This window comes from Vollenhovia emeryi, unplaced genomic scaffold (genome assembly GCF_000949405.1).
Source record: "Vollenhovia emeryi isolate VEMERY1.0 unplaced genomic scaffold, V.emery_V1.0 DF939177.1, whole genome shotgun sequence".
In the NCBI taxonomy this organism is placed as follows: domain Eukaryota; kingdom Metazoa; phylum Arthropoda; class Insecta; order Hymenoptera; family Formicidae; genus Vollenhovia; species Vollenhovia emeryi.
Window position 1 is genome coordinate 1,212,102 of NW_011967189.1, and position 25,752 is coordinate 1,237,853.

General features: G+C 37.6%; 1 protein-coding gene across 1 annotated transcript in view; it reads right to left on the reverse strand.

Annotated features, from left to right (window-relative positions):
• Positions 1-25,752, reverse strand: part of LOC105563376 (lachesin-like) — a 116,452-nt gene that overhangs the window by 47,239 nt on the left and 43,461 nt on the right. Inside the window, exon 3 of the mRNA XM_012014932.1 lies at positions 3,246-3,445. Within this exon, the coding sequence (XP_011870322.1) occupies positions 3,246-3,445 (200 nt within the window). The remainder of the gene's footprint in view (positions 1-3,245; positions 3,446-25,752) is intronic.

Below are 25,752 nucleotides of genomic sequence, written 5' to 3' on the forward strand. Positions count from 1 at the left end.
TCTCTACAAATGCAAAACCTATCTCATAATAGAGAACTTTCCTCTACTATAACCACATCTCATAATTTGTACAAATGTAACGTCGCGAAGAAATAAGCAACATTTGTGAAAGCAAAATCAATTTAGTCAGTAAACGTTACATTATAAACTGTAATAGGACGCGTTAAATATTTCTGAGGTTATATTTTATTTACTTGTTCATCTATGTTTTTTTTATTTTCTACAAAATAATTAACGGATTTTTTAATGTACTGCGTGAATAATATGTACATAATGCGTACTTTTTAAAAGTGCAGTCATGAGAAGCATTAAATAATATATATATGTTAAATATTTTTTAATGTTTTTATTAAGTAATTAGATTATTTTTGTATTTATACAGTTTTATTATATGTAATTATAATTTTATTATAATTAATTAACTGTATTAATTACTTTTAAATTAAATACATTAAATAACATAAGTAGAAAGATAATAATATAAGAACAAAAGCATAAGAACTGAGATACAATATGGATACAAAATGAAAGAACAATATGTCAGGATAAAGGGACAAACAATGTACGTTCCCGCGAAAGTCATAACTTATACATACATGTGGGTCATCTCGGCACAAAAAAACGTGCACTTAATTTTCTGTAAACTATCTCTCCGCGAAGCTTATACCGTTCGTTGTTGCGCGTCTTTCTCAGCTGCAAAATCGGGCAAAGTGATTTGCTTAGCGCTATCACCGATTCTAGAGAAATTTGTCATTCTGCTGTTAAAGACTCGTGAAACGGAGCAGCGAAGTTGAAAATTTCTCGGCCCCAAATCTTGTTTGTTCCCACTGTTATCTTGTCGTGCCGAAATTAGATGACACTAATGCTTTTACTTTGTACAATTGCGAGGACGTCGCTCCTGCTCGTCCTGCATACCTAATTAAGGTGCAAATAAGCGTAACGCTTCTTTGTCTCGGGATCAACTAAGAAAGGAACGTGCAATGGCGCGCGGTGAAGCGATCCATCGGGTGGACCCCATTCGAAGAGGTCATGGAATTTTAATATCATTGACAGTAAGCTTACACTCTTTCTTTAATTATGCAGCCGTTGGCAACTCTCGAGAAAAAATGTTAAACGATTTATATCAAATCCCGCGCCGAGTGCAAAGCATCAAGAATGAAAGCATCAGCTCGTCCCTAACATCGGTGCTGAATTTACTCCTGCATCGCTATTGACCTAATTGTGATTCTATGTCGCCAGGACTTTGCAGCGATATCGTCGAACGACGCTTGACTACCGATACCCTAACTGTTCCATCGATGTTGATGACACTCTCGCAATATTTTCGCGTAAAAGTGAAAAAGTGAAAAGCGGCTGATACCCGAATATTCAAGTAACTGATAAACTAATAATTTACGTAAGAAATAAAACGTTCTTTTATTGCCAGTGTATTTACCATAAATTCACCTCTACCGCCTGCAAACTCACGTTATGAAATTAAATGCTACTAGTCAGCATATGGTATTTCATCTATTTTCATTAATTAACGTCAACACATTCATATTATTTGTGTTTTAAATGAAATTTCGATTTTCTATCGTACGATGACACTGATTATTACAAAATCGGGTCTAATTAATGAATATAGCTCTGCGACGATAATACCGGTTACAGAGAAAGCTCGTTTGTGCTAATTACAGAATATTGGTGGCCATACGGTTATGCTGTATCTATCCGACTGAAACTATTAATCGTTCGATTATCATATGCAGTATTAACGAAATGAGAAATTAAGAAATCCTTTTCCAGAAGATTTCTAGAATTTTCTCGAAAAACAAGTAAAAACTGTAAATGTTTAATCCGGTAAATTTTATATATGCACAGTCTTACTACTCATTAATGCCTGGACCTCAGTTTTACTAGGATTTACATTTTCATAATCTTCACTCCTATCTACGGTGTTTTATGGATAAGGTGTCCACCCGCTCGTGTACAGGTAGAGCGGGCTAAACTGAAAAGGAAAGTTATGTACCATTTTGAAGAAATTCGCCATAGTTTTCGAGTGACGAATAAAAACGTCTGGGCGAATGAACGCACGGGAAGCGGTAGGCCGGGCTCGGTAAGCACGTTAAATGCCTTAATTGTTTAGTCTCGTAGCAACGGTGGGCGTTCGATAGCGAGAGGTGGAGCGACGCATCGGAAAATAGTTTGCACGCAACGAGCGGCGAGCATCGGGTGATGCCCACCGCTCGTCCCTCATCGCTACAAGACTATACAAGGCTCGTTTACAGTCAATTCCTGTATTTAAGAATCGTCTGAAAAACTTTCCAAAATACTTCTTAGCCAGTAAAACGATCTGTATAGCATTCGTACGGATGATCCTTTTGGCTAAATAGTTTTTGGACGCACACTTGAGATGACTATAAATATAAGAGTAGACTCTGAACAAGGCTTGGCGTGCACTCAGTGCGCACTAGTGCAAGCTGCCGAATTCGCTATAAGTCATTTAATATCCGCCGAGTCCGGCTTACCGCTTTCCTCGCGCTTATCCGCTCAGACGTTTTAATTAATTACTCCATAACTATCGGGAATTTGACAAAATGGTAACTTTTCTTTTCAGTTTAACCCCCTAGATCTGTATAGGTATCCCGAGCGGATGGACACTTTATCCGTAACACCCTGTATACCATACATCGATGAGTTTCAGACCGCAGTTCACACAGCTTCTATAGAAGTATGTGGTAGTAGAGAAAAGTTCTCTATTATAAGTTAGGTTTCTAATATGAGATAGCGTTTCAACAACCACATTCAATCACAAATCTTTTTTCGCAACAATTACACGATTAAACAATCAGTTTTCCATTAAACAGATTTCACTGTAAAAGCGACAAATGTTTTTGTCCACTTTCACCACAAAAAAATTTATGGTGAATCAAGTGAAACCAACAAACAATGCCTATTAATTTAGCAGAATCTCCTGCTATCTCATATTAGAAGCCTCTCTCATAATAGGGGACTTTCCTCTACATACAGCCGAAGACCCAGTGATTTGTATAGACGAGAAAAATAATGATAAAAATGCAGGACCAGGTATTGAATATGACCGTAATACGTATCATGTATATTGTATACGTGTAATATAGTAATGTAGCAGGTTTTATTTTATCGACATTTATGGGATAATGGAGCACTGGCCACATCCATTTAATTGTATATCGAATTCACGCATCAATCAACGGACTACGTGTTTCAACAAGCGTGCTTACCGTGCCCTCTCCTAGATTGTGGACAACACAGGGCATCAGGGCTGTGGATCCTGATTGCGCCGAAACTGATGTTGAATTTTCCGTGCCGAAGGTCATCGGCAGAGTTGGTGGCAGATCGACATCTAATGGCTTTCCCGTCGTGCCGTCCAAGGAGTTCACGTTAACATCGACTATTTCCGCCGTCACTGCTGCCGGATACTCTGAAACAGATTTATTCTTAATTATTATTTCCACAATCAAACTTTCGATTTTACCTATAAATAAAGAAATGCGCAGATTTATCGATTCGCTAATAAAAAAAGGTCTGTAGAGCTGTGGTATTGCAGTAACGATAATGAATAAACGTCAAAACTAAATTTGCCGTATTTAATACCAGCTTAGTCGAGTAAACTATGTAATTGAAGCAAGAAATTACTAATTAATTCAATAATTTGTGCATGAAATTTATTTTACGGTTGTGTAAATATATAATTTATCCAATTAGTTTGATACGCGTTTAGACGAGGATTATTATCAGTTTTTATTGTAAGCCTTTTCTACTACGTTTGCTGTATTACATTTCGTCTCTTCTATTAAGTTTCAACGTAGACTCGGTTTTTCATTTTCTAAATAATTGTACCAGAGCTTAGTCGATTCTCTGTTTCTTCTTACAATTATACCGACAAAAACATTTTTTAAAACTAAATAAATAGATTTACTTACAATTATTTCTTTTTACTAAAGTAAATATTTATTCTATTTTAAAAATATCAAATTTCAATTAAATCTGTGTATTATATTAAGTAAATTAATTTAAATTATTACATTTTCTATATTCAACTAAAGATTTCATGAAATAGAGAATACTATTTATTAAATGAAATCATTGTTTTTGTCAAAGAAGAAATCCAATTTTCTTCGCTGTAAAACTTTCAATATATCTTAGTAAACATTTTATTGAATTAAAGTAAAATTTTTTAAATTTAAAATTATCCACTGTTTGATATTTAATAAATACTTAAATTAAAGAAATGCATGTTATAATTTATTTATTATTTTTTAAATTTAAGTTAATAAGCTATTAGGAACTACCTAATGAATAATTTTCTGGAGTACAGTAAATTTTTTTTTATTAAGATATTTTTTATCAGTGTAGATAATAACGTAGAAAAAGATGGAGAGTCGACTAACTTCTAGTTAACAATTAATACAAAAATGAAAAACCGGGCCTTAATATAACTGTATCCTTTTAGAGGCAAATAAATTGAGTTAATCAACAATATCGGAATTACATGCAAATATTTTACGACGTTATTTATGACCGAGAACAATAATTTTACATCCATCATTTACTATCATCAATAATTTTTGGTGCAATGTAACGAATGCAGTTCCTTCTCACGGACGCTAAAACAACTTTTCGGAACTGGAGGTCATCGACTATTCTCGAGGTAACCACCGTTAGATGCACCGAGAAATTGGCATTAAATCACGATGGCTTTTATGAAGTCGAACTTCCTTACAATATGAGCTCGCCTGCGCATGAATATGAGTCAAAACCCAGTTTCATATTTCACTTTTAAAACGCTGCCTGCAGCTATAAAATTTAATTTAATTACTAAATGACTTATAATTAATAGCCTTTGCAGCAGCGTACAATAAATAACCAAATCAAAAGTATTTACAATAGAGTACTTGAAAACAATCTGAAGGATTCATAAATATAAAATCTGTCCTTTGTGAAGGTATACATCGAACTGAAAAGAATAATTCTCCTTTTATAGGAAACATATCCGTATCAATGTTCCAACACCGGTTCACGGTAACGTTTTAAATTTCAATTACGCTTACCCATGCGCAAATAGAAAAAATAATATTAACATACTTTCGAGAGAAACTAATGTAACAATTCACCTTACTTCAAATATTTATATAAATCCTATAATTTCAATGATACAATACAATAGTATAAAGAAAACAAACGCGTTCACAATAAAGAAAATAGAATTTTCACAATGTTTGATATCGCAAAATTTCCATTTTTATTCATCGAAAAATATTTAACAGGATATTTCTACGTTGAATTATAAATATTGAAATACATAATTACCGCATATATCTCAATCATAGTTGCAATAGATCAAATACATTCAACGAGATATTTATTACGTCATTAAATAAAAATATTAAAACGCGATACATATCACGTGCGCATATTATATTCTTCGATATTTTATTAATTTTAATAATACACGTTTAATATTACACGCGTATTCTTAAATTAATCCACGTCCATTGTTAGTTATCGCGTACACGTAAAATTCCACACATTCTATTACCGTTTGAACTGGAAGCAAGTATTGCAGACGCAGAAAAACTTTCTTTCTCCAGCGCATTTCGTATCCACGTCATGCCTATCGACCCTGGCATGCAAACGTTTCACTGCGCTCAAGATACCCGCAGACACGGCTAAAAAGTACTTTCCACCATATGCATCACTTTTCATCCATGAAAACTTACGGAATGTTGCCGGCCATGCACGGGGCTTGTGGCCACGTTACATTGGATGCGTCATCTTGTCGGAATAATTTTATTTCTCCCGATGGTTAGAGAGAAGCAGGAAGCGCGAGATGGTTATCCGTCCATGTCACGCGGACCCCCGTAAGACCATCATCTATTTTACCGCCATAAAGGAGATACCGAATGAAAAAAAATCTATATCCCACGCGTACAAATGTTTGTGCACGGGCAATCGTGGCGCGAGGGTAGTTAAAGTCCAGTGGAAAGCCTCTTAACGAGAATCCGCACCTACGATGCGGCGCGGCGCCGAGGCTTTGAGCGAGCAACCGTTAAACCTCGTTCGACCTCATAACGACTGCTTTGATTTAACGTCTATTTTTCAGAGCCGGCGCTTACGGCGAACGGCGGTATAATCGGCGGGGTGAATTCATTAGAAGATGCTCATGAGGAAAGCCGCCTCGTTGGCCGACCTTTGTTGACAGACTACATCGTTAACGATCGCGCACATTCGCGGCCTCGCCGTTATTCCGGACGGATGAGGGTTCGGGGGAATGATAGCTTCAAAGCTGACATCCGGGCTGAAATGCCACGAAATTTGTAAAAAGGGGACCGAATGTAAAAAGTTTAAATGTAGAAGCTGAAGCTTGGAGTTGCGCCAACTCCCAACGTAAAATATAGAAAAGGTACGAGGAAGAAATCGGTGTAAAGATGTGGGAGGAGCGCGAGATATGTCGAAAGCTATAGCGACCTGACTCGTTATTCTTCCGCCTAAAACAATATAAATAATAATATCTCTCGTTGGAGATAGAAAATTTAATATTTCACCAGGAGAGAGCTTTTTTGATAACAATCAATAAATTGTAACTTAAACTTCAGCGATAGAATCCCCTCGGATCCTTCTAATTACCATGTGAAATTCAAGTCGAAATATCGGGTGTCAAAGTTTGGAACTACAGAGCCAAAGCACTAATTACCATTGATTAATTGTTCAAGAATTTGCATGGTTTCCTGCCGCGATCGCTTCTCGACGGTGCGTGATTATGAATTTATGAAATGTGTAATTAATTACACAACACACGTAGTTATATAAGACGAGGTGCGTACATTCTGGCATACGGGGGCTCTTACACCAGGCCTGCAACGATGTCGGAGAATATTGTTCGCATTTCGCGACGATGAAATTTCCGTTCGCGATTTCCTGGAAACGTTGCCGGAGGCATGAGCACGATATGCATTCGAGATATTAGCTTTGTGCTCGTGTCCTTTGATCTAACTTGCTAGTCTTTCTTGACCCGTTTTTCACCCGAGATGAAGGCGCATTCGGCGACCTGCAACCCGCTCGGTTGCCCGAAAATATTTTTAAATTTGTGTCAAAGAATTTTTCCTTTTCAAACGCGGCCTCGTCCGCCACCGGACTTTTGATAAAGTTTTTTATATTCACGACAAGGAGGCAGGAATAATGAGAGCATTATCGACACTGAAAGATTGAGCTTTTCACCAGTGTACCAATAAATCCGTAGCAAGCCTGATCGATAGTGCTAGAAAAACATTTGAGCAAAGTAACTCCTTTATCATGGTAAAGTAGCGTTCAGTTAACATACATATATGTATATCAATGTTACAAATTTGTGCAAAATTTTGTAAAATTGTTCCCGATCCGCACGAATAATATATTAATACATCACCATTTTTCTGACAATGGAAAAATGCTTACAGTATTGAAACGTTTTCGGTACAAGCCTTTATTTTTGAAAAAAATCAATGCGTTACTTAAAATATGCCACCCTGTACAATTAAGAAATATATTATAAAAGATTTAATAATTTTATCACATTTGGAAACATTTTCTTAAAATGTGCAACTCTGTATAACAATAATAATGAATGTTTAACAAACCAAATTCTATAACCACAGCTAGAGTCTGTGTGAGACATTTATTTTTTCTTTTAATGTATCTACATTTATTATAATGTATCAGACTTTGGTGCAAAGAATGTCTAATATAAATGTATTCGATACAATGTATAATGCAATTAAACACGCAAGATGCAAAAATATTCAAATTTATTTTAAATATACAAATTTGTTCTTAGCTAGTAGGAAAAAAATACGAGTTCTTTCAATGCAGAATATGCAAAATTTTAAGATTCGAGCGAAAACTTTTAGCGCACGCGTAATGTTGTAGATTTGTTCATCATATGTCTGTAAATTCAAGAGATTACAACTATTTTGTATGTATACAGGATGTCCCCAATTTAATGTCAAAACTTCGGGAGCGCGGGGCCGATAAATTAAGAGAAAAAGTCCTTTGGAGATTTCCTCGTTTCTGCTTCACTTTGGAAAAAAAAATGGTAAAAAAGAAACAAAAAGTTTTCGTTTTTTTACACTTATTCATTTACACTTATTTATTCATGTTTTCATCTATTCAGTGAAGATACTGTTTAAACTGCTGGCCTCTTGCAGTGCAATGCAAGCATTGCATCTAGCATTGACTGCTCTAATTGCAGCTAGACATTGTCCTAGTGATATTTGATACGCTGCAGTTACGATTCGATCTCTCAGTCTCTGAGTTGATTGGCATAAACTAGGCCAAATGAACTTTCTCCTTCAAGATTCTCCACGCGAAGAAATGCAAGGATGTCATGTAATGACACTTATGGGTAATCAGGATGGCTAAGGTACAAGACACCAGAACAATGTCTAGCTATAATTAGAGCGGTCAATGCTAGATATAATGCTCGCATTGCTGCAAAAGACCAACATTTTAAACAGTATCTTTATTAGATAACATAGATAAATAAGTACAAAAAAACGAAAATTTTTAATTTTTGTAATTTTCTCAAAATGGATATATTAATAGTATGAAAAACATTGCACACTAAATAGTAAAATGTAGTTGCAAATTTCGAAAATATTACAAAACATATAAGAAAATACAAAACAAAAATTTAATTAGGTATAACATGTCTAATAATATCTAGTTCGTAGAACAGGGAATATTAAAAAATATTAAAAAATATTATGTTAGATAAAAATGCTTTGATACGGATTTTGAAACTTTATTAATAAATACAGGGTGTCCCGGAATTCGCGAAACAACATACCATAGCAAGAATGTTGAAAAATAAATTAAAAAAGTATTTGCTAATTTTCGATCCGTGAAATATTTATTGAGATAATAAAGGTTCAATTAAAAAAACACTGCGCGGAATGAAGAAAAATACTTTTCCAATTTATTTTTTCGACAACTTTCTTGCTATGGTATTTTGATTCACAAATTTCGGGACACCCAGTATACATGTAAAATCTTAAAATAAATATTTTCTTAAAATATTAAAATAAATATATTCTTAAGATAAATGTTTAAGTCAAATTGTATTGATTTTTACGAAATTATATTGCATATTATTATATAGTGTATGTGCGGTAAACAGTGTTTCATGATGGTTAATAATAATTCGAGATTATAACCAAAATAGGTTACCATAATTAAACACGGGACAACGCAAATGTGCACCTACACAATTGTATATTCAATAGATTATCTGATAAAACAGAATTTATAATGAGACAGAATAATAAAGAATAAATGAAGCGCTTATTGAAGAAAGAGATTTCCTGCAATCTTGCAGTGATGCAAGATCCATCAATTCATTAGCACGTATCCTACACTTCTTTTTGTCGTTGCGAGCGACATCACGCTTTAATACTTTAACCCTAGATTACTGACCTAAGGTTTATGAGACACGCATATCAAGCGCTTATCTACTGTATTGCTAGTTTTAAAATCCGTTAAAAACCATAGAGCTCGGCATTTGAAAAAGTGGATGCAATTTTTCAAATTATATTAGTGGCACAAACTGGAGCATTCAAACTGTACTGTAAAGTTATGATTGATCACCAAAGTATTCAAAAGGAGAGCTATTTTGATCAGTCACACATATTATTTTCACAAATTTTATTCAAAGTAACGCTATCGCTAATATTCTTTGTAGAAAAATAATTCCAAAGTAAACTTTATTTTTCTCGAATTAATCTAACGGAGAGAATCTTCTCTTCAAATTTATCCGGAAAATCGTAGGACAACGTGACATTTGGAAGAACTTTGCGAGAGTTTTCTCAAAATTTTACCATATATTTTACTAGTAAAATGTATGGTAAAATTTCAAAAACTCTCATAAAATTCTTCAAAATGCAGTGTTGTTCCACAATTACATAGTTTTCAGGATAAAGTTTAAGAGAAAATTCTCTCCCCGTGAAGAGCTTAGATCTAATTCAAGTCCAATTATCAAAATGCATTCCACACTACGTAAAACTCTTTCTGTCACGTATATTTAATAATAATAGAAGATTAATTGATAAAAAGGCGCAACCTTTAATTTTCGACGATGCAGCGCAAAATGGGAGGACACGTGGTGCTCCTGGCGAACAATTTTAACGGTGATTTCAATTGGCGATCGGCCGCGGCGGGGAAGCTTTAATTTCATCGCTGCGTTGTACCCATGGGGCACATTATCCCTCTTGCAGTAACTTTTTATAAGGAGAGATCGTTACTTTCAGTTACGTGCTGGGTTATTAAACCGCTGCTCCCCCCTTTGCGGGAAAATAAAAAATACCGCGAGCGAATCTCGACCATGGCGAGCAAGCGAATGGTCTTCGATATAACGACGTCGCGACGACCTATATTCTGATAAGTGGCAAACAACAGAAGGACGAGCTTATTATTTCGGTGAAACTTAAATTGTACACATTGCTTACAATATCGCTTCTTCTCTGCTTGTTTCTTTTCCATTCGTTTTTTTTTCGTTCGCTTTCCCTTCACGTTCAACTTTAAATCTCAAGCATCACATTGCCGCGAGATACACGGGGATAAGCCCCGAGAGACCCGCCAAAACAAATAGCAAAAGTTTGAGGCCATCGGGAAAGTTTCATTATTTTCAAAAGGTTACGTGCCAGGTATTTTTAATAAAACAATACCGGATAAGCGTCTGACGAAACCATAAACACTAAAACTACCACGAATCTGCATATATGTATACTTTTTAGACGCGGTTAAAAGGAGGAGGACTTGCTCATTTGAGTTCGCAAAAAATATAACGGACGATTATCTTTGAAAGTATTACAATTTTTAGACGTCCACCTAAGTGAGAGGAAAGTCCAGGTTCAAACCCTGGCTGAGGTAAATTTTTCGCAATAAATTTAAAAATTAAAATCATTTAGATGCTAACACCCAGTCTTGACTCTTACATCCTTTATTCCTTCGAAGAGTGATTTCACGTTAGAGTCTTATGGGTGTTATTGTTTAGAATGCTTAGGTTTTCGACTTTAGGTTTTCATATTAGCTATAGATCTATGCCAAGTTTTATAGAAAAGAAGACTTCCAACCATCTTTAACAAATTATGTTAGAAATCTCGACCAATTGACTTTATATATCGCGAATAGGCAAGTTTTTCTCGCTTACACGGAGAGAATTTCTTTTTAATGTATCCTGAAAATCCAGTTTTGCAATTTTACCATACATCTTACTAGTACAATGTATACTTAAGTATAAATCCTTCGAAATGTCGTGTTGCCCCACGATTACATGATTTTCAGGATAAATTTTCAAAGATAAATTTTCAATTCCCTCCGTGTAGATATTTAAAATGCTATATTTCCTAGAAATTAGTACTGAATTGTATTATCAGTAACCAATTTTTCATCTGTTTGTATGTTTAACCTAAGTTTCTAATACAATTTACATTTCTGAAGATTTAATGGCTTGATATACATTGATATGCTCTTAAAGAAACTTTAGAAGAAAACAGCTGATTCTATCTCAAAGGTAAAATAACACAATAAGTTTTTCTTCGATTTTCAGTTGAAATGATACAATAAGTTTTTTTAAGATCTCGTTTTCGAGAAAGAGAACATTTGACGTAACAGTTATCGCTTTTTGTATGATTCGTTTACCAGTCGACGAGTCAATTTATATGTGAAATAAAGAATAATTTTATTTCTTTCTACATTTATTTCTTATTTAGTTGAAATATTGTGAAACTCTCTCCCTCATCTTTCCGAGTGTCAACGATTGGAATATCGTTCACGATAATAATTTACCGCAGCAGATGCGTTTCCATTACATGCACCCAATGCAAGGAGCATGTCCGTGTACTCCGTTACTAGTATTTTGTCATATCGCTTGCCCGACAGAAATCGACAGTTAATGCCAATAATAATACCGATATAAGTAAATTCTGATAGTAAACAAACCATTACGTTGAATATAAGTCAAAGCGTACTTGATTAACTCGAAGTGTCCTTTTTCTCGAGGCTTTATTTGAAAAATAATATATTCCAGCGTTTTGTACTAAAACCACCTTCTCGGTTATCCCATATACTTCGACCAATCCTGTACGTTATGAATGAAGAATTGATAAAAATACACAGTTTTTATTTCCTTTATTGACAATACCGGCAGAGTGTGTATACATAACAAGTTTATAACCTTGCCTGTTATTGATTTTTAATCCATATTTTAGCGTGAGCGCATTGTACTGTTCGGAATGGAACGTCGAAGCATATGCATCAATTGCAGAGAAAGAGTTTATTGGATGAAATCCACTGACTGTCCTTAATCGTCCCCCGTGTCTCTAATCTAGCTCTGTAATTCTTTTTATTCACGTAGATATCGTAACGATTGAAAAGAAATCGGCAGTTTTTCATACTTTTGCGGTATCAAGAAGGTCTAACGTAATTGGTTCCAATATTATTGGAATAAGTGTGTAGGCGGAAAATCAGGATTTTCTCGGTTACGTTGCGTCAAATAATGTTACGATCATATCGTCGTGATTATTAAACTCCGTGACATTGTAGCAAGTAAAAGTCGTTTAATCTATATCGTATTTTAAACATTTAACTGTTTAAAGACTACCTCTGTTCGAGCTAACGCCCGAGCGGAAGTTGCGGCCAACTTTTTCCCGCGTACACGGGAACGCGAACTCGTGCAACTTCATACAGTCAATTTGGAAGCTATGCGATCCAAATTCTCCGTGTTTCGAGTTAGCATGAGAGTATTTTTTTTATCGCTTTAACTTTTACCCTCCATCTCTCCCTCTCTCATATTTCACTAGTTCATATAAAATATGCCTCTATTGTAGCATTAAAGACAATTTTCGTGAAATGTAGAAATAATTTCAATTGTTTTATCATATTTCATTTGTACAATTTAATTTGAGAGATGGAAAAGAATTGATATTTCCGAAAAGCGAATCGAAGGGAAGCACAAAGCTTAACCTATTAATTGAATATTGCGCAAAAAAAAACTTCAGACGACCGTATTTCTTTTGCGCGTATATATTTATTTCAATTTATTTATCTGGCTGGATCTGTCACTCCGATCAACAGCACAACGTAGCGCGATAAAACAGTTAGAATTATACTTGCCTGTAAACGCAATTTCAACGATTGCGTTTCTTGACGTAACCGTAATTACACCGTGTTTTTCGATTAATTACTCGCTGACTTCGTTAAAAGTACCGGCCGCGGGATTGCTATGCACTTCGCCGCGAAACGCGGCACGTTAAATTGCGACGTTAAGCCCGCACGTTTCCACTTCGCGAGTCCAGTGCGTTAGCCCCGAGTGACACAACCGGAATAACGTGACGCCCTTGTGCCACCCGGAATTAGACGTATCTGGAAAAGTTTGATGTCAGTTCGCAAACTCTGGTCACTCTCATGAATTATGTAATCACGCGGCTAAATGACGACGGACTTATTTTTACAAACAACAAACAAAGTCGTGCCCTCCCTGCTTGCCGTTTATCTATGTTAACGGCGCGATTTAATCACGCGATGTCTGATCCACATAATTTTGTTGTCGACAATTTTATTTGGGCACAAAAACCGCTCTGGTCGTTCCTCTTTCGTTATACGTTGAGAGGAAGGTATAAGAAAATTTAGGACTAGATTCTTTCAGGCGTATATTTTAGATTATTTTCTAGATATATTTTCCGCGATATTTTGTGCGCCAAACGTGTAAATAAATAACGTTCGTTTCCAGCCACTTAGGTCTGAATCTTGACGAATTCATAGGGAACAAAAACGGGGTCTCTACGGAGACCTTCGTAGGTTGTACGAGTGAAAATTTTTCCCCGCTGTAAAATTCGTTAATTATGATTTATTGCTCGCGTGCACCCCGGGACTTTGGAAATTTATGCGGTTAAGCAACTGTAATTTCCTTGAATTTCCGTAACGTGCATCTTTCGCACTAATTTCAGCTACGAACTTTCCCTCGGCGTTGGTTAAGCCAAGCTAAAATACTGGAGTCGTCTCGAGCATTCGTTTTACCTAGCGCGCCCGCATTCACAATTTCATTGCGGTCACTCGAATTTGTCTCATAATTAGATACATTATGCATGGGCGTTTTGATATGCGGTTACTTTTGCAACATGCAGCAGAAAATACAAACGCGACCGTCCGAACAGCAGAGGGAAAAACTCATCGCAAATTGCTTTGTACATTGTATAAGAAAATGAAAATCGGCAGATCTTGAGGCGAAGTGGCGTTCTTTATTTTTCTTACACAAAGTTTTTATAAATAAATTAACGAAAAAATGTGAGTAATTTTGTTCCATGTTGAAGAGTGTAGTACAGAATTAAAAAAAATGTATTTAATATTACATGATAACCTAAATTCTTTATATAACGTTAAAAAATAAAGAGATATGTTGCGGGAAAGAAAGGAAAATACATTTTCCCTTTATTGAAGTAAGTGTTTTTTATTTTCATGCACAATCATTTATTTCATTATCCGAAATAATTTGTTAAAAAACACGAGTGCTTCATTTATTCAGGGCAAGTGCACATTTTAAAGCGTACAAAGTTGATGCATTTTATCCATGAACATTAATAGCTCTCTAAGCGTATAATTATTCTACAAATGTAATTGTAATTTTTCCTGAAAGTATTAAATTTGATACCTTTTAAAATATGAACTCTACGTTTGAATTTAAATTTTTTCGAATTAAGGAAACCTGAGATTTGCCAGCTCCATCGGATAATGCTACAATTTCGCTAAAAATTGTCAGTATTGCACACAATTGTGAAAGCTCTTACTCCATAAAAGCACGTATGCAGCCGCATCGTCGGAAATCGGTTATAATTGGATACAAAAATGGAAAACAATTTAGGTGTTACAGTTTTTTGCGCGTCAATTTGCAAATGATAATTGAAGGAGCCGTATTGGGTTGCGAGCTAACAAGTAAAACCATCATTATTCCATTGTTTCCCTATTTCGAACACAATTTCGGTCGAATTTCCGAGATAAATTTGCGCGCATACTTTTTCGCCGATGAAAGCTTTTGTAATTCTGGACAGCCAATTTAAAGAATAGTTCTATAAAAACTGTATTCGACCATCAATATGGACCGAGTTCACTTAACACCACTAAACTACAAATATTTAAACGCTGCAATTGTGAGAAAAAAAGCAAAATATAGACGAAACGTTATTTCCAGTTCTATTCTCGTAGCCCGTCGGTGAGTACCAATCGATTTTACTCTTAAGAAACTAATCCACTTGCGAGTATCCTGAGGCGCTTTTGGCGCGAGACAGTTGTAGATGTATTTGCACTGAAATTAAGATGGATATGTTTACATCGAACGATACTGAACTGAATTGACTGTGGAAAGCTGCTGTACAACCGCTGGCCGCCGCACAGTGGGGCAGCATGATTTTTAGTGAAAAGTCGGCGCACTGCTCTCCCACAAAGCGTCTTTAAATTGGAAAATAAATATTGGATTTCTATCTCGACACAGAAAGCACATTAAGGCATCATGACTTTTTTCACGTATCCATTGTTTCTTCTAGTCCTCTAATAGTAATACAATTAACACCGCCGCAGCGCTCAGGCAAGACCAGTATTCCACTAGTGAAAACGTCGTCAAATTTTCACAAATGTTGATTTCATTATTTTTGCGGCTTTTTTGACTGGCTATATCTTAGTTGCAAAATAATCGGCAGTAATCTTAACGTATCAACGTTAAATATAATTGTACGGTAAAACCTACAATATGACGCGTTCTCAATGTAACAATTTGCAACGTCACCGCAATTCGTTATCCGATGCGACAAATGTTAATTTGATTGGTTTTCCAGCTTTTTGGCTGGCTATATCTCAGTCGCAAAATAATCAAGCGGTAATCTTAACGTACCTATCAACGTTAAATATAACTTGTACGGTAAAACCTACCATGTGACGCGTTCTCAATGTAACAACTTGCAACGTCACCGCAATTCTTTGTCCAATGCGACAAATGTTTGATTACTTTTATGGGTTCTTCACTGGCCAAATCTTACAATTAGTTGCAAAATAATCAGGCAGTAATCTTAACGTATCAACATCAAATATAATTGCACGGTGAATCCTACAATATGACGCGTTCTCAATGTAACAATTTGCAACGTCACCGCAATTCGTTATCCGATGCGACACATTATTCCATATAAAAAATGGATCGGAAGTGAAAAATGCTGTCGATATTTTTGCAACGGGGTCGAGACGGTTTTGCGAGGGAGCACGCCTCGGGATCTCGATTTTACAGTGCATTTAACGAACACAGCACAATGTCACCGATATATACGTCTATATTTATACGTTCGTATATTTATACATATCTTTTTCATCCTGACACATATTTGCCATCTCTCTTTCGCCGGTTTCCATGGATACCCTCCTGTAGATCGCTAAATTTATTTGACGTGTCGCACGCACTAATCTGTTTCACCTAAATACGCTATTTCTGCGTGGATGATTTGTGCAGAGGTGCGGGAATTCAGAGACGAGTAAAAGGACAGCGGTCACCCTCCCACCAGGCGGTTGACATGCAGATGGTCTCAGATATAAAGTGCGAGACGTGCAAGCCCCTTCCCGCGGTTCGCTCAAATATATTTAGCGGGTGGAGTAGTCCCGGTGCGCGCGCGACGCGCTAGACTTTCTTTTGCTGCGATAGGGCTTATTTAGCGTCGCGAAATTACGCTACTCGGTTGCTGCGCGAGATCCCCGTGTCTGAATACGAAATAAATCGCGTTAAATTTAGCCGATGGCTAAACGAGCATTGGTTACAGTTACAGAGATTAATTTGCTTTTCAGCTACGCATTGCGTTTCGAAATCTCGTTGGATTACGTATAACGCATTGCGGAGAGCCCCGGGACATTCAGTTTTAGTGATGTTAGCATCTCTCGTTAAACGAGCCATTGTTTTACGGGACGTTTAATGCCCAGATACTCCAATTAATTTGATCGATCCTGTCCAACGTTCAAATACTTGATTCGACTTCGTTCAACAACAAGTTTTAAAACGCAAAAAAAACCCTCGATTCCCCCAGATTTAATATATTTCGAGAGAGATATTTCTGTCTTGTTTACAATAGGCAGCGCAAATGTTCATGTTTAACCGGGTTAAACAATGCGTGTCACAAGCGCGCATGACGTGAAATTTAATGCACAGTGAGAAGCTCAGGGAATTATAGCGGGGAGGTGAAAAATTTTAATTTATAACCCAGATAAAAATAAAATTTTATCACTCCCTGCCCCTCCGCCCCCTGTCGCCTGTCCCCTTCCCCCCCCCCTTCCCCCTTCTTTCCGGCGAAACATTTATATTCGTTACGACTAGTGCGCAAGGTAACTGCAACGGGCTCCGAGAAAAAGTTTCCGCTTAATATCGCATTTGCGAATCCCGCAGTTCGCAGTTACGTATATTTCAGATTTTACAGTCGAGGTATTTGCATTAATTTTAAAGTAATTATATAAAAGTCTCGCCAAAGCTGAAGTTTTTGTTTCGCGGCTACTTAATTCCACGGCCGTGCCCATATGCGACTCGCGCGCGACGTGGAATTATTTTAAAAATTATTGTAAATTTTTAAAGAATGAAAGACAATTTTTGTTACATCATTTAACTCATCGTGCTTAAAGGATTTAGAGAGGAATTACAAAGTTACACTAAAACACAAGCACGCAAAAAAGAGAGAGAGACTACATGTGCGCAGATGAGTAAACCGTGCGAGCGCAACTCCGGTATATTCTGAAAATATTTTACGCAGTTGAAAAGTTAATTGTAAAGTGTTACAGACACGTTCATACATATAACACCTCTGTACGTTCATTTCCTCAATCATAAATTATCGAATGTCAAATTACCTCCCTCAATTAGAAATCTGAAATCTTTTCCCGGCTTATCTGACTTTCTCTAAAAGTTCCAGGTTCACCGCTTCCGCCAATTACTTCAAATCATCCCGGATAAGCCCCCCCGAATCTAACGTTCCCACCAATCACCAGCGAAAGTCTCTAAACGAAGGAGATCTCGGGAAGTCCGCCGCGGGCGTAACTTTAACGAAGTAAGCGCAGTCCCTTCAAAATTCCGATTCCTCCAGTCCCCTCTTGGGCGGAGTGAGTTGGATCCCCCGAGCCGCCGATCGCCACTGCAGCGCGCCACGTACTACCTTAAACAGCTCGAGGAACTCCGTCCCCGTTTGAAACTCTTCGGGACCGGGCTTACGGCGGTAAGCTTTTTAGAGCGGCGAAATTTCCCCCGGGGAGAGCGCGGGGAGCGCTCTCTTCGCTCGGGGGCGAGCGCTTAAGCCGCTGCGGAAACAAATCAGCGTGTAAGATAAACGGAAGTAACACACCTGGCGCCTCTGGCTGCCGTTTCCCCTCCGGGCGCGAAACTTGAATTTCGCGGCGTGGATCGCGATCCGCGCTTCGTTACGTCGCGGCGAGTATCGTTGTCTCGTTACTGAATCGCGGCAACAGTTTCTCAGCGAGTAAGCATCGGCGCCTGAATAATTCGCAAACACCCGCCGCGTTGCGTACACACGGCGTCATTAATGCCTACCCATCTGAAATTGCACGCGGATCGAGGTATGTACACAGTCTTAATCATTAATGCCTAGACCTGCATTTTTAACATCATTTTTCTCATCTATACAAATCACTGAGTTTCAGGCTGTATGTATACACTACTACTTCTATAGAAGCTGTGTGAACTACAGTCTGACACTCATCGATGTATACATGGGAATAAAGATGATGAAAATGTGAATCCTAGTAAAACTGAGGTCCAGACATTAATGAATAAGACTGTATGTACATATGCTGCTATTCATTAATGCCTGGACCTGCATTTTTACCATCATTTCTCCCATCTATACAAATCACTGATTGTGAGTTTCAAGCTGTATGTACACACGTTGAAGTTGTACGCGGATCGAGGTGCGTTTAAAAAGCGTGCGACTTTCTAACTCTTCGTGCATCGTGACATTGAAACCGGCAATGCTGATTCGCTGTTTCCACAGTCGTGATGCACGAAGAGTAAACGATCGTCCACAATAGATGAAGTAAGCCTGGCGTAAGAAGTAAGAGTAGGAGTAAAGAAATGAATCATTTCCGTTTCTTACTCCTACTTCAGCTCTGACGCTTACTCTCGGCGAGTTAGAACGCAGTTCGACCAGTGCTATAAATATTTTAAAAAATTATGTCTGTACTTTAGCTTCTACACTGATGTAAAGGCTATGGTTTTTTTACTTCTTACTACTTGCTGCCAATGTAGACGGTTCTTCAGAAAGTCGCGCGCTTTAAAAAAATGCCTCGATCCGCGTGCAACTTCAGATGGGTAGGCATTAATGACGCTGTGCGTTATACGATCCATGCGTGTTGAACGGCGAACGTAATTCGCGGCAAACAGTGGGACTTTTACTCTCGTACGTGCGCACGAGCTGTCTTATTTGCATCGAGGCGCGTAAAGCGAAGGGCACGTAAAGCAAGTATTACGACAATTTACATCGTATTAACGCTTCCCAGAAGGAAACGTGGGAGGGGAAGGGGATGGGAGGACACCCGGGAGAATAATTTCGCGAATGAGCGCGAATTTCGACTTTAATGGCTCCCGAGTGTTAATTCTTAAACGGAGCCGGGCAATTTAAATCCACTTTCTTGCTGTCGGGATCTTGCGCGCTTTCTAATGCACATTAATAAGATGTTGCAGCTTCCGAGCGTGACCGGATTAATCATTCAGAAGCGCTTTTTGCGACGGAGGTTTTCCGCGGGATTTACTCGGCGAGCGAATTTATGAATTAATTCCACGCACACCTAGCATATACCTGTAATTTTCAAACAGGATCATAACTGCCACAACAGCTGCTAACTTTTCGCATAAATTAATGAAGCTTGAACATGTGGAAAATGTAAAATTTCGCCAACATGTACACGTTTGGACCGAACGGCATTGTCATAATTTCTCTCGTGAAAATCGCTCTATTTAAAGCACTAATTAAAAGCAAGATAAAGACTTCCAATTTTACATGCAAAAAGATCGATATTATTTCTTGCCGCATCTTCCCTGGAAAATAATGTTGAGTGTAAAAAAAACTCCAGACAAAAATACACAGAGAAATATTTCCATCGGATAAACCAATTAAATATCCAGGTTCAAACCCTGACTGAGGTAATATTTTCCGCAATAAATTTAAAATAAGAATTTTTTAGATACTACACGGAAAGAAATATGCAGCTGCCGTAACGAAAAATTGCATATAGCAACTAAATTTTAGTCGTAAAATATGGACAGCTAATATCTAGTTGTTAGCTAAATATTTTGCTACTGTGCTTATTGTATCAGGTGCGTCAACAAACCGTTTTGCTGTGGTTTAAAATTGTATAGTTATGGCAGCAAAATATTTTTAGCAAACCATAATTAGCTACGGTAGCGAAATTGTTTTTTCTGATTAAGCTTCCCGATTAAATTATGGATATATAAGTACATGCGAAACACAAAAATTTATCCGATGAAATTGATTGAAAACCCGATCGTCATTTTCATAGGATGTATCCGTTTGTTATTATGTAATTGGATTATCCAATTATATTTAATCGGACATTTTTTTCAGTGTAGCAATTTGTCTTTTAGAGACAGCGACACGGGACGACGTGGCTCCTAATAACAGTCAATCAGGGAGGCGGCGGATCGCAATGAATCTAGTGGGAAAGGAGCTGACGCACAGAAAAGCTTCCTTAAAGAAGGAACGTCTAGGGCGGTTTGTCCTCGCGAAGACACGCAGGCATCGCCGAGGTTTGCATGAGCCAGCCCAGCAGCCGGCGCTCCGCCCCGTTTCCGCCCCAATTTAACGACACAGCTTGGCGCGACGGCAGTAACGGTGGTTACGTGCGCGCTACATCGATATCCGTAATTAATTGTTGGTGAAGCCGCTACTTTATTGACGCCCCCGATTATCAGCGAGCACGGGCGGCGCGGTCGCTCGATGCGAAACGTCTCCGTCTTCCGTAATTTGCGGTCGAGCGGCGCTTTATCGCCGGCACATCGCCTCAACCGAGCCCTCCCCGCCGTCGTTTATACACTTAAGGACTTCTATCGACACGTCCCACCGCTCATTTGAATCGCAAATACGCGCGCGCAGGGACGAGCGTGCCGACTCGCGGCAGTTTTCGAAGATGAATACACACCCCGCTTGATGAAGGAGCGTGTCGCGCGCCAGCGCGCCGATTAATCTTTCACGTCCCGACTTTTTATCTTTCTCGATAAAGTAATTCGCAACTCCTCGCCGCCGCGCGCCACGGTTCTATTATACATTCGTGACGGGCGGTGATCGATCCATTAAGCTTTTCGCGCCCCGCTCGTTTTTGCATGTGAGAGTGGAGTGCATCTCTGCGGGAGATTGATATAATGTTTGCAACAAACATAATAATATTCCCGGGATTACGCGGTTATTTATATCTAAACTTCGTCTGACGATGTACGAAGGTGGAGGAGCGTCCCGAAACAAAACACCGTCAATATCTCGATAACTGAGCCCGGCAGGCAAAAATGTTTCTCGTGGAGGTTTGCAGTCTGGCGAGATACAGTCTGAAGATAGACACCAACTAATAGTTGCGTAACATCAATATTATAATTTCCCACTCGCAACAATACAAATGTAACATAACACATGTGTACATAGCATGTACCCTCGCAGCAATGATATCGTCTATTCCGTACTTCCATAGGATGTATTAAGGGCATCCTAATGTACACATCCCTGTAATGTCTTGCACTTTGCGATATCATACAAATATTCTTAGAGTCTACATTTCGACTGATCTCTTTCGCAAGGTCGTATCTCGATTTTACGCAATTTTCGTTTTTTCTTCTTTGTGCTTAAACGCTCATTCTGGTCCACAACAATAATGTATCATCCGAATGTTCCGTACTTTCATAGAATGTACTAAAGAGTATCTTAATATACTGGAAACATTCCTGTAATATCTTGCAGTTTGCGATGGCAAAGTGCAAGATATCGAGCGATCCATAGTAATAAATAGGGGTGTATATCCTCGGGGAGGTAGGCACTAGCAATAACACGCACCACTTATTAATTTTTGGCGAGAAAAATAACGGGCGAGGACCAGGATTCGAACCTGGGACCTTCCGCTTGCCGGGCGAATGCTCTTCCGACTGAGCTATCCAGGACCATTCGCAATTTTCAGTTTTCGTGCTTAAACCTCTGGACCAGAATGAGCTTTTACCAGATAAACCCTGCTATCTCATATTAGGAACCTGTCTCATGATTGAGGACTCTCCTCCACATACACCAAGTCGTAACGAATCTTTTGCTTCTGTATTTTTTCGATGACACTACGATTTTTCGTGACCTCGTAAAGTACTTTACAGTATAACGTGTAACTCTAGACGTTGACACTTCTGTCTAGACTCTAAACTACTCCAAAGCTGTCCGCATATCGAGTGCTTTTTGTCTCGGGATCGAAAACAATGACGTTGCACTCTCCACCTCCACGCCTGCGTTCACTTGGTCAGGATGGAGTTACTCTCGAACTAAAGCAGTACTTTCCAAACTCTATTCAGGGGGTAGACCTGTGCGCACAATGCGTATCTAGTGGTTGTACTCAACTTACACGTGATCTACCAGCAAGATGCTATCGAAATCAAAAATAGTTTAGAAACACAAGTTGTTAAATATCGTTTACGGCAATTAATCTGCAGTTCAAATATAATCTTGTATATCACGCGACAGGATAAATTACGAAGTGCAAGCAAGTATTGGTTTTCAATCGGCTATGTGACATTGTAATTTTTAATTAGTAATAACCCTTTTAAAAGGGGATACTGTTCATAATTAATAGTAGCGGTGTGAATGTAAAATATGAATTAGTAATACATAGGATGTATCCAAACTGGCGAAAAATATTTTAATGGCAAGTACTTTGTAAAATTTTAAGACAAAAATTCTAGTACGAAAATCTCAAGGCTAGAATTTCGTGCTCACAGGGATGCGTCTAAAGCGTCCCTGCTAGCAATTATGCATGAGTCTAGGATATCCAGGAGATCGCTACGCCGCCTATGAGTCTAGGACATCCAGAAAATTCGCTATTCTGCCTATGAGCCAACAACGTCGAGATTGGATGAGTGCCAAAGTTAAAGAAAATGTCGCTGTCTCCCGTCGTCCTAGAGCTCGGATCTTTCACAACGTAGACAATGAATACACGCTTTCTTAATTAGAGTTGAACCAAGCGATCCTCAATACAGTCTACTTTTCTAAACCCTCCCTCCCCCCCCCATTTTTTCATTGTAACTTTCTTGCGTGATCCGTAAACAATTTCATCAGCTATTAAAAATCGATATTATAATTACCTACTTAACAATGTAACTATTGCATACATATACCTACGGCATATTACATTTACATATTATATTACATTTACATTGTTGAATGGGAAATAGTAATATTGATATTATGTAACTGTTAGTTAATGTTTACTTGTTTATTTGTCTCTCTCCAGACTGTAAACCTTTGTTTGAAACATTTGTACCCCGGGCTCAGTTTTTCAGATAGCAGTAACGACCACACTTATAAAAAAGAATTTTAGCTACAGTTAATAGTGCTAATAGCACTCCTAATTTTCTATTTTATCAATACATAATAGTAATGCACAAACAATCTTATGAAAGAATCTTTAGCTACAATTCGAATAGCTTAATTATTTTTTTAAACACCTACTATACTAAGAAAGTTGTTGTCTATGGCACGTGCATATCATTTTTATTTGCTAAAGAAAAACTATTAGTCGAGAAGTGATATATGTATCATTTCATTTATCTTTAATCGCGTAGTATCAAATAAGAAAAACGAGGATAAGAAACGTAAAATGTTCGCGCGCTCTGGAACTACAAGTGGCAATATGGAAATGTGTGATTATGCAAGTAAGTCTCAGACGTATTCATCGTTTTTGGAATGAATACATGAATTTATAGGAAGTTGGAACTTACGTTTGGGAATATTAAGTAAGAAAAAAGGTAACACGAAAGAGAAAAGAACCAATTTAAAATGAATTACATGCCTATTAAGCACAGGAATAGTCAGAAATGTAGGTTAAACTGTAAAATGCATAATAATTATGCATTCATCGGCGAAATTAACTAAAAATAGACGGCCAAAATTTTGAAACCATTTCGGTATAAGCGAAGTGCCATTTAAATATTGATGTTAAGATAATTTATTGTTGCCCTACAAAGTTCCAAAATGGCTCTATTTTCCACTAAATTCAGCCTCATCCGATATGATTTACGCGCAAGCAAACCGTAAGTGAGCGATAAAGCACGTAGAAGGTTCATATGGCAGGGGTGCGTAAAGGGCCGTAAATGCTTAATGTTTATTGGACCATATACATTCTTGACTAGCCCTGCAATCTCTTCTAATTAAAATCATATATCATTGATGAGCGGTAGTAATAATTTCACTCGAAATAGTTACTTGACATTACGGAACCTCGCGAAGCGTGACCCAACAACTTGTTAGCAATTTTGCGAATGAATATTTAGCTACTTCAAGATAGTTTCATCTTTCGCAAATGATAAAAACTGCATGGAGTCTTTAATGATGGATATACAGCTGCCATTTACTTCGAGGTTGGTTATTGGACGAAGTTTTCAACTACTCAAACTACTTATGGCACTTACGTTTTTAGATGATAACTTTTCAGTGTCCAAAGTCATTTTATTCTTTCAACAGTTTGCGCGAGTTAAAGGTCCACAATAAAATCGCTTTTTAAAACCGCAGCAAAACACGAAAGCTTAATTTTTAATTGCAACTACAACTATGTGATCACTTAAACAATTTATGCTGCATGCAAAAACTTTCTAATTAGTACACTAGTATATGAGAATGCTCTCTTTCATGTCTAACAATTATAAAATTTGTTTAAAGACACGCAAATGTAAATGACAAACAATTGCGCGCATAGTACATAAAATAAATTCACTATATCGTACTCTCTACGATGCAGTTCGAGTACAATTGATGAACGTGCGTGTGAATTTGATTGCAAATGTCACAAAAGTAGTTTCTGTTTCTGTCACCGAAAACTTATTTATACGTATTGTTTCGAGAAACGAAGGTTTGCACCCTATTTTCGTTAAACGAAGACGTCGCCTTTGTAGCGCTTCATCCAATGCCACTTACGCGCAATGACATCTCAAATATCTCGAGTTCCATATATCGCAACGATTTGTAGCTCCCACCATTACGTTTCTCGTGGAAAATACGTTTTCCTACTGACACTATCAACTTGCAGTATCCAGGAAATAATATAATCGTGCTAAGTGAACGCGACTCGAGGCATTTATCATTACACATGACGCACAAAACGTGCGATTCTCCGTAGTCTTCTTTTCAAAAGCATCAGTCATATTCATATATGACTGTTTTATATTATAATAAATCATTTTTTATATTATCATACATAAAATTCCTACATAAAATTGCGCGCGACAACAATCAACAGTTTTTAATAAATTTTAAGTATTTTCTTTCGTCTCTCTCTCTCTCTCTCTTCTCTTCTTCTTCAGATTTCTCTTTTTCTCATATGCACACACACGAGAGAGAGAGAGAGAGAGAGAGAGAGAGAGAGAGAGAGAGAGAGAGAGAGAGAGAGAGAGAGAGAGGGAGAGGGAGAGGGAGAGGG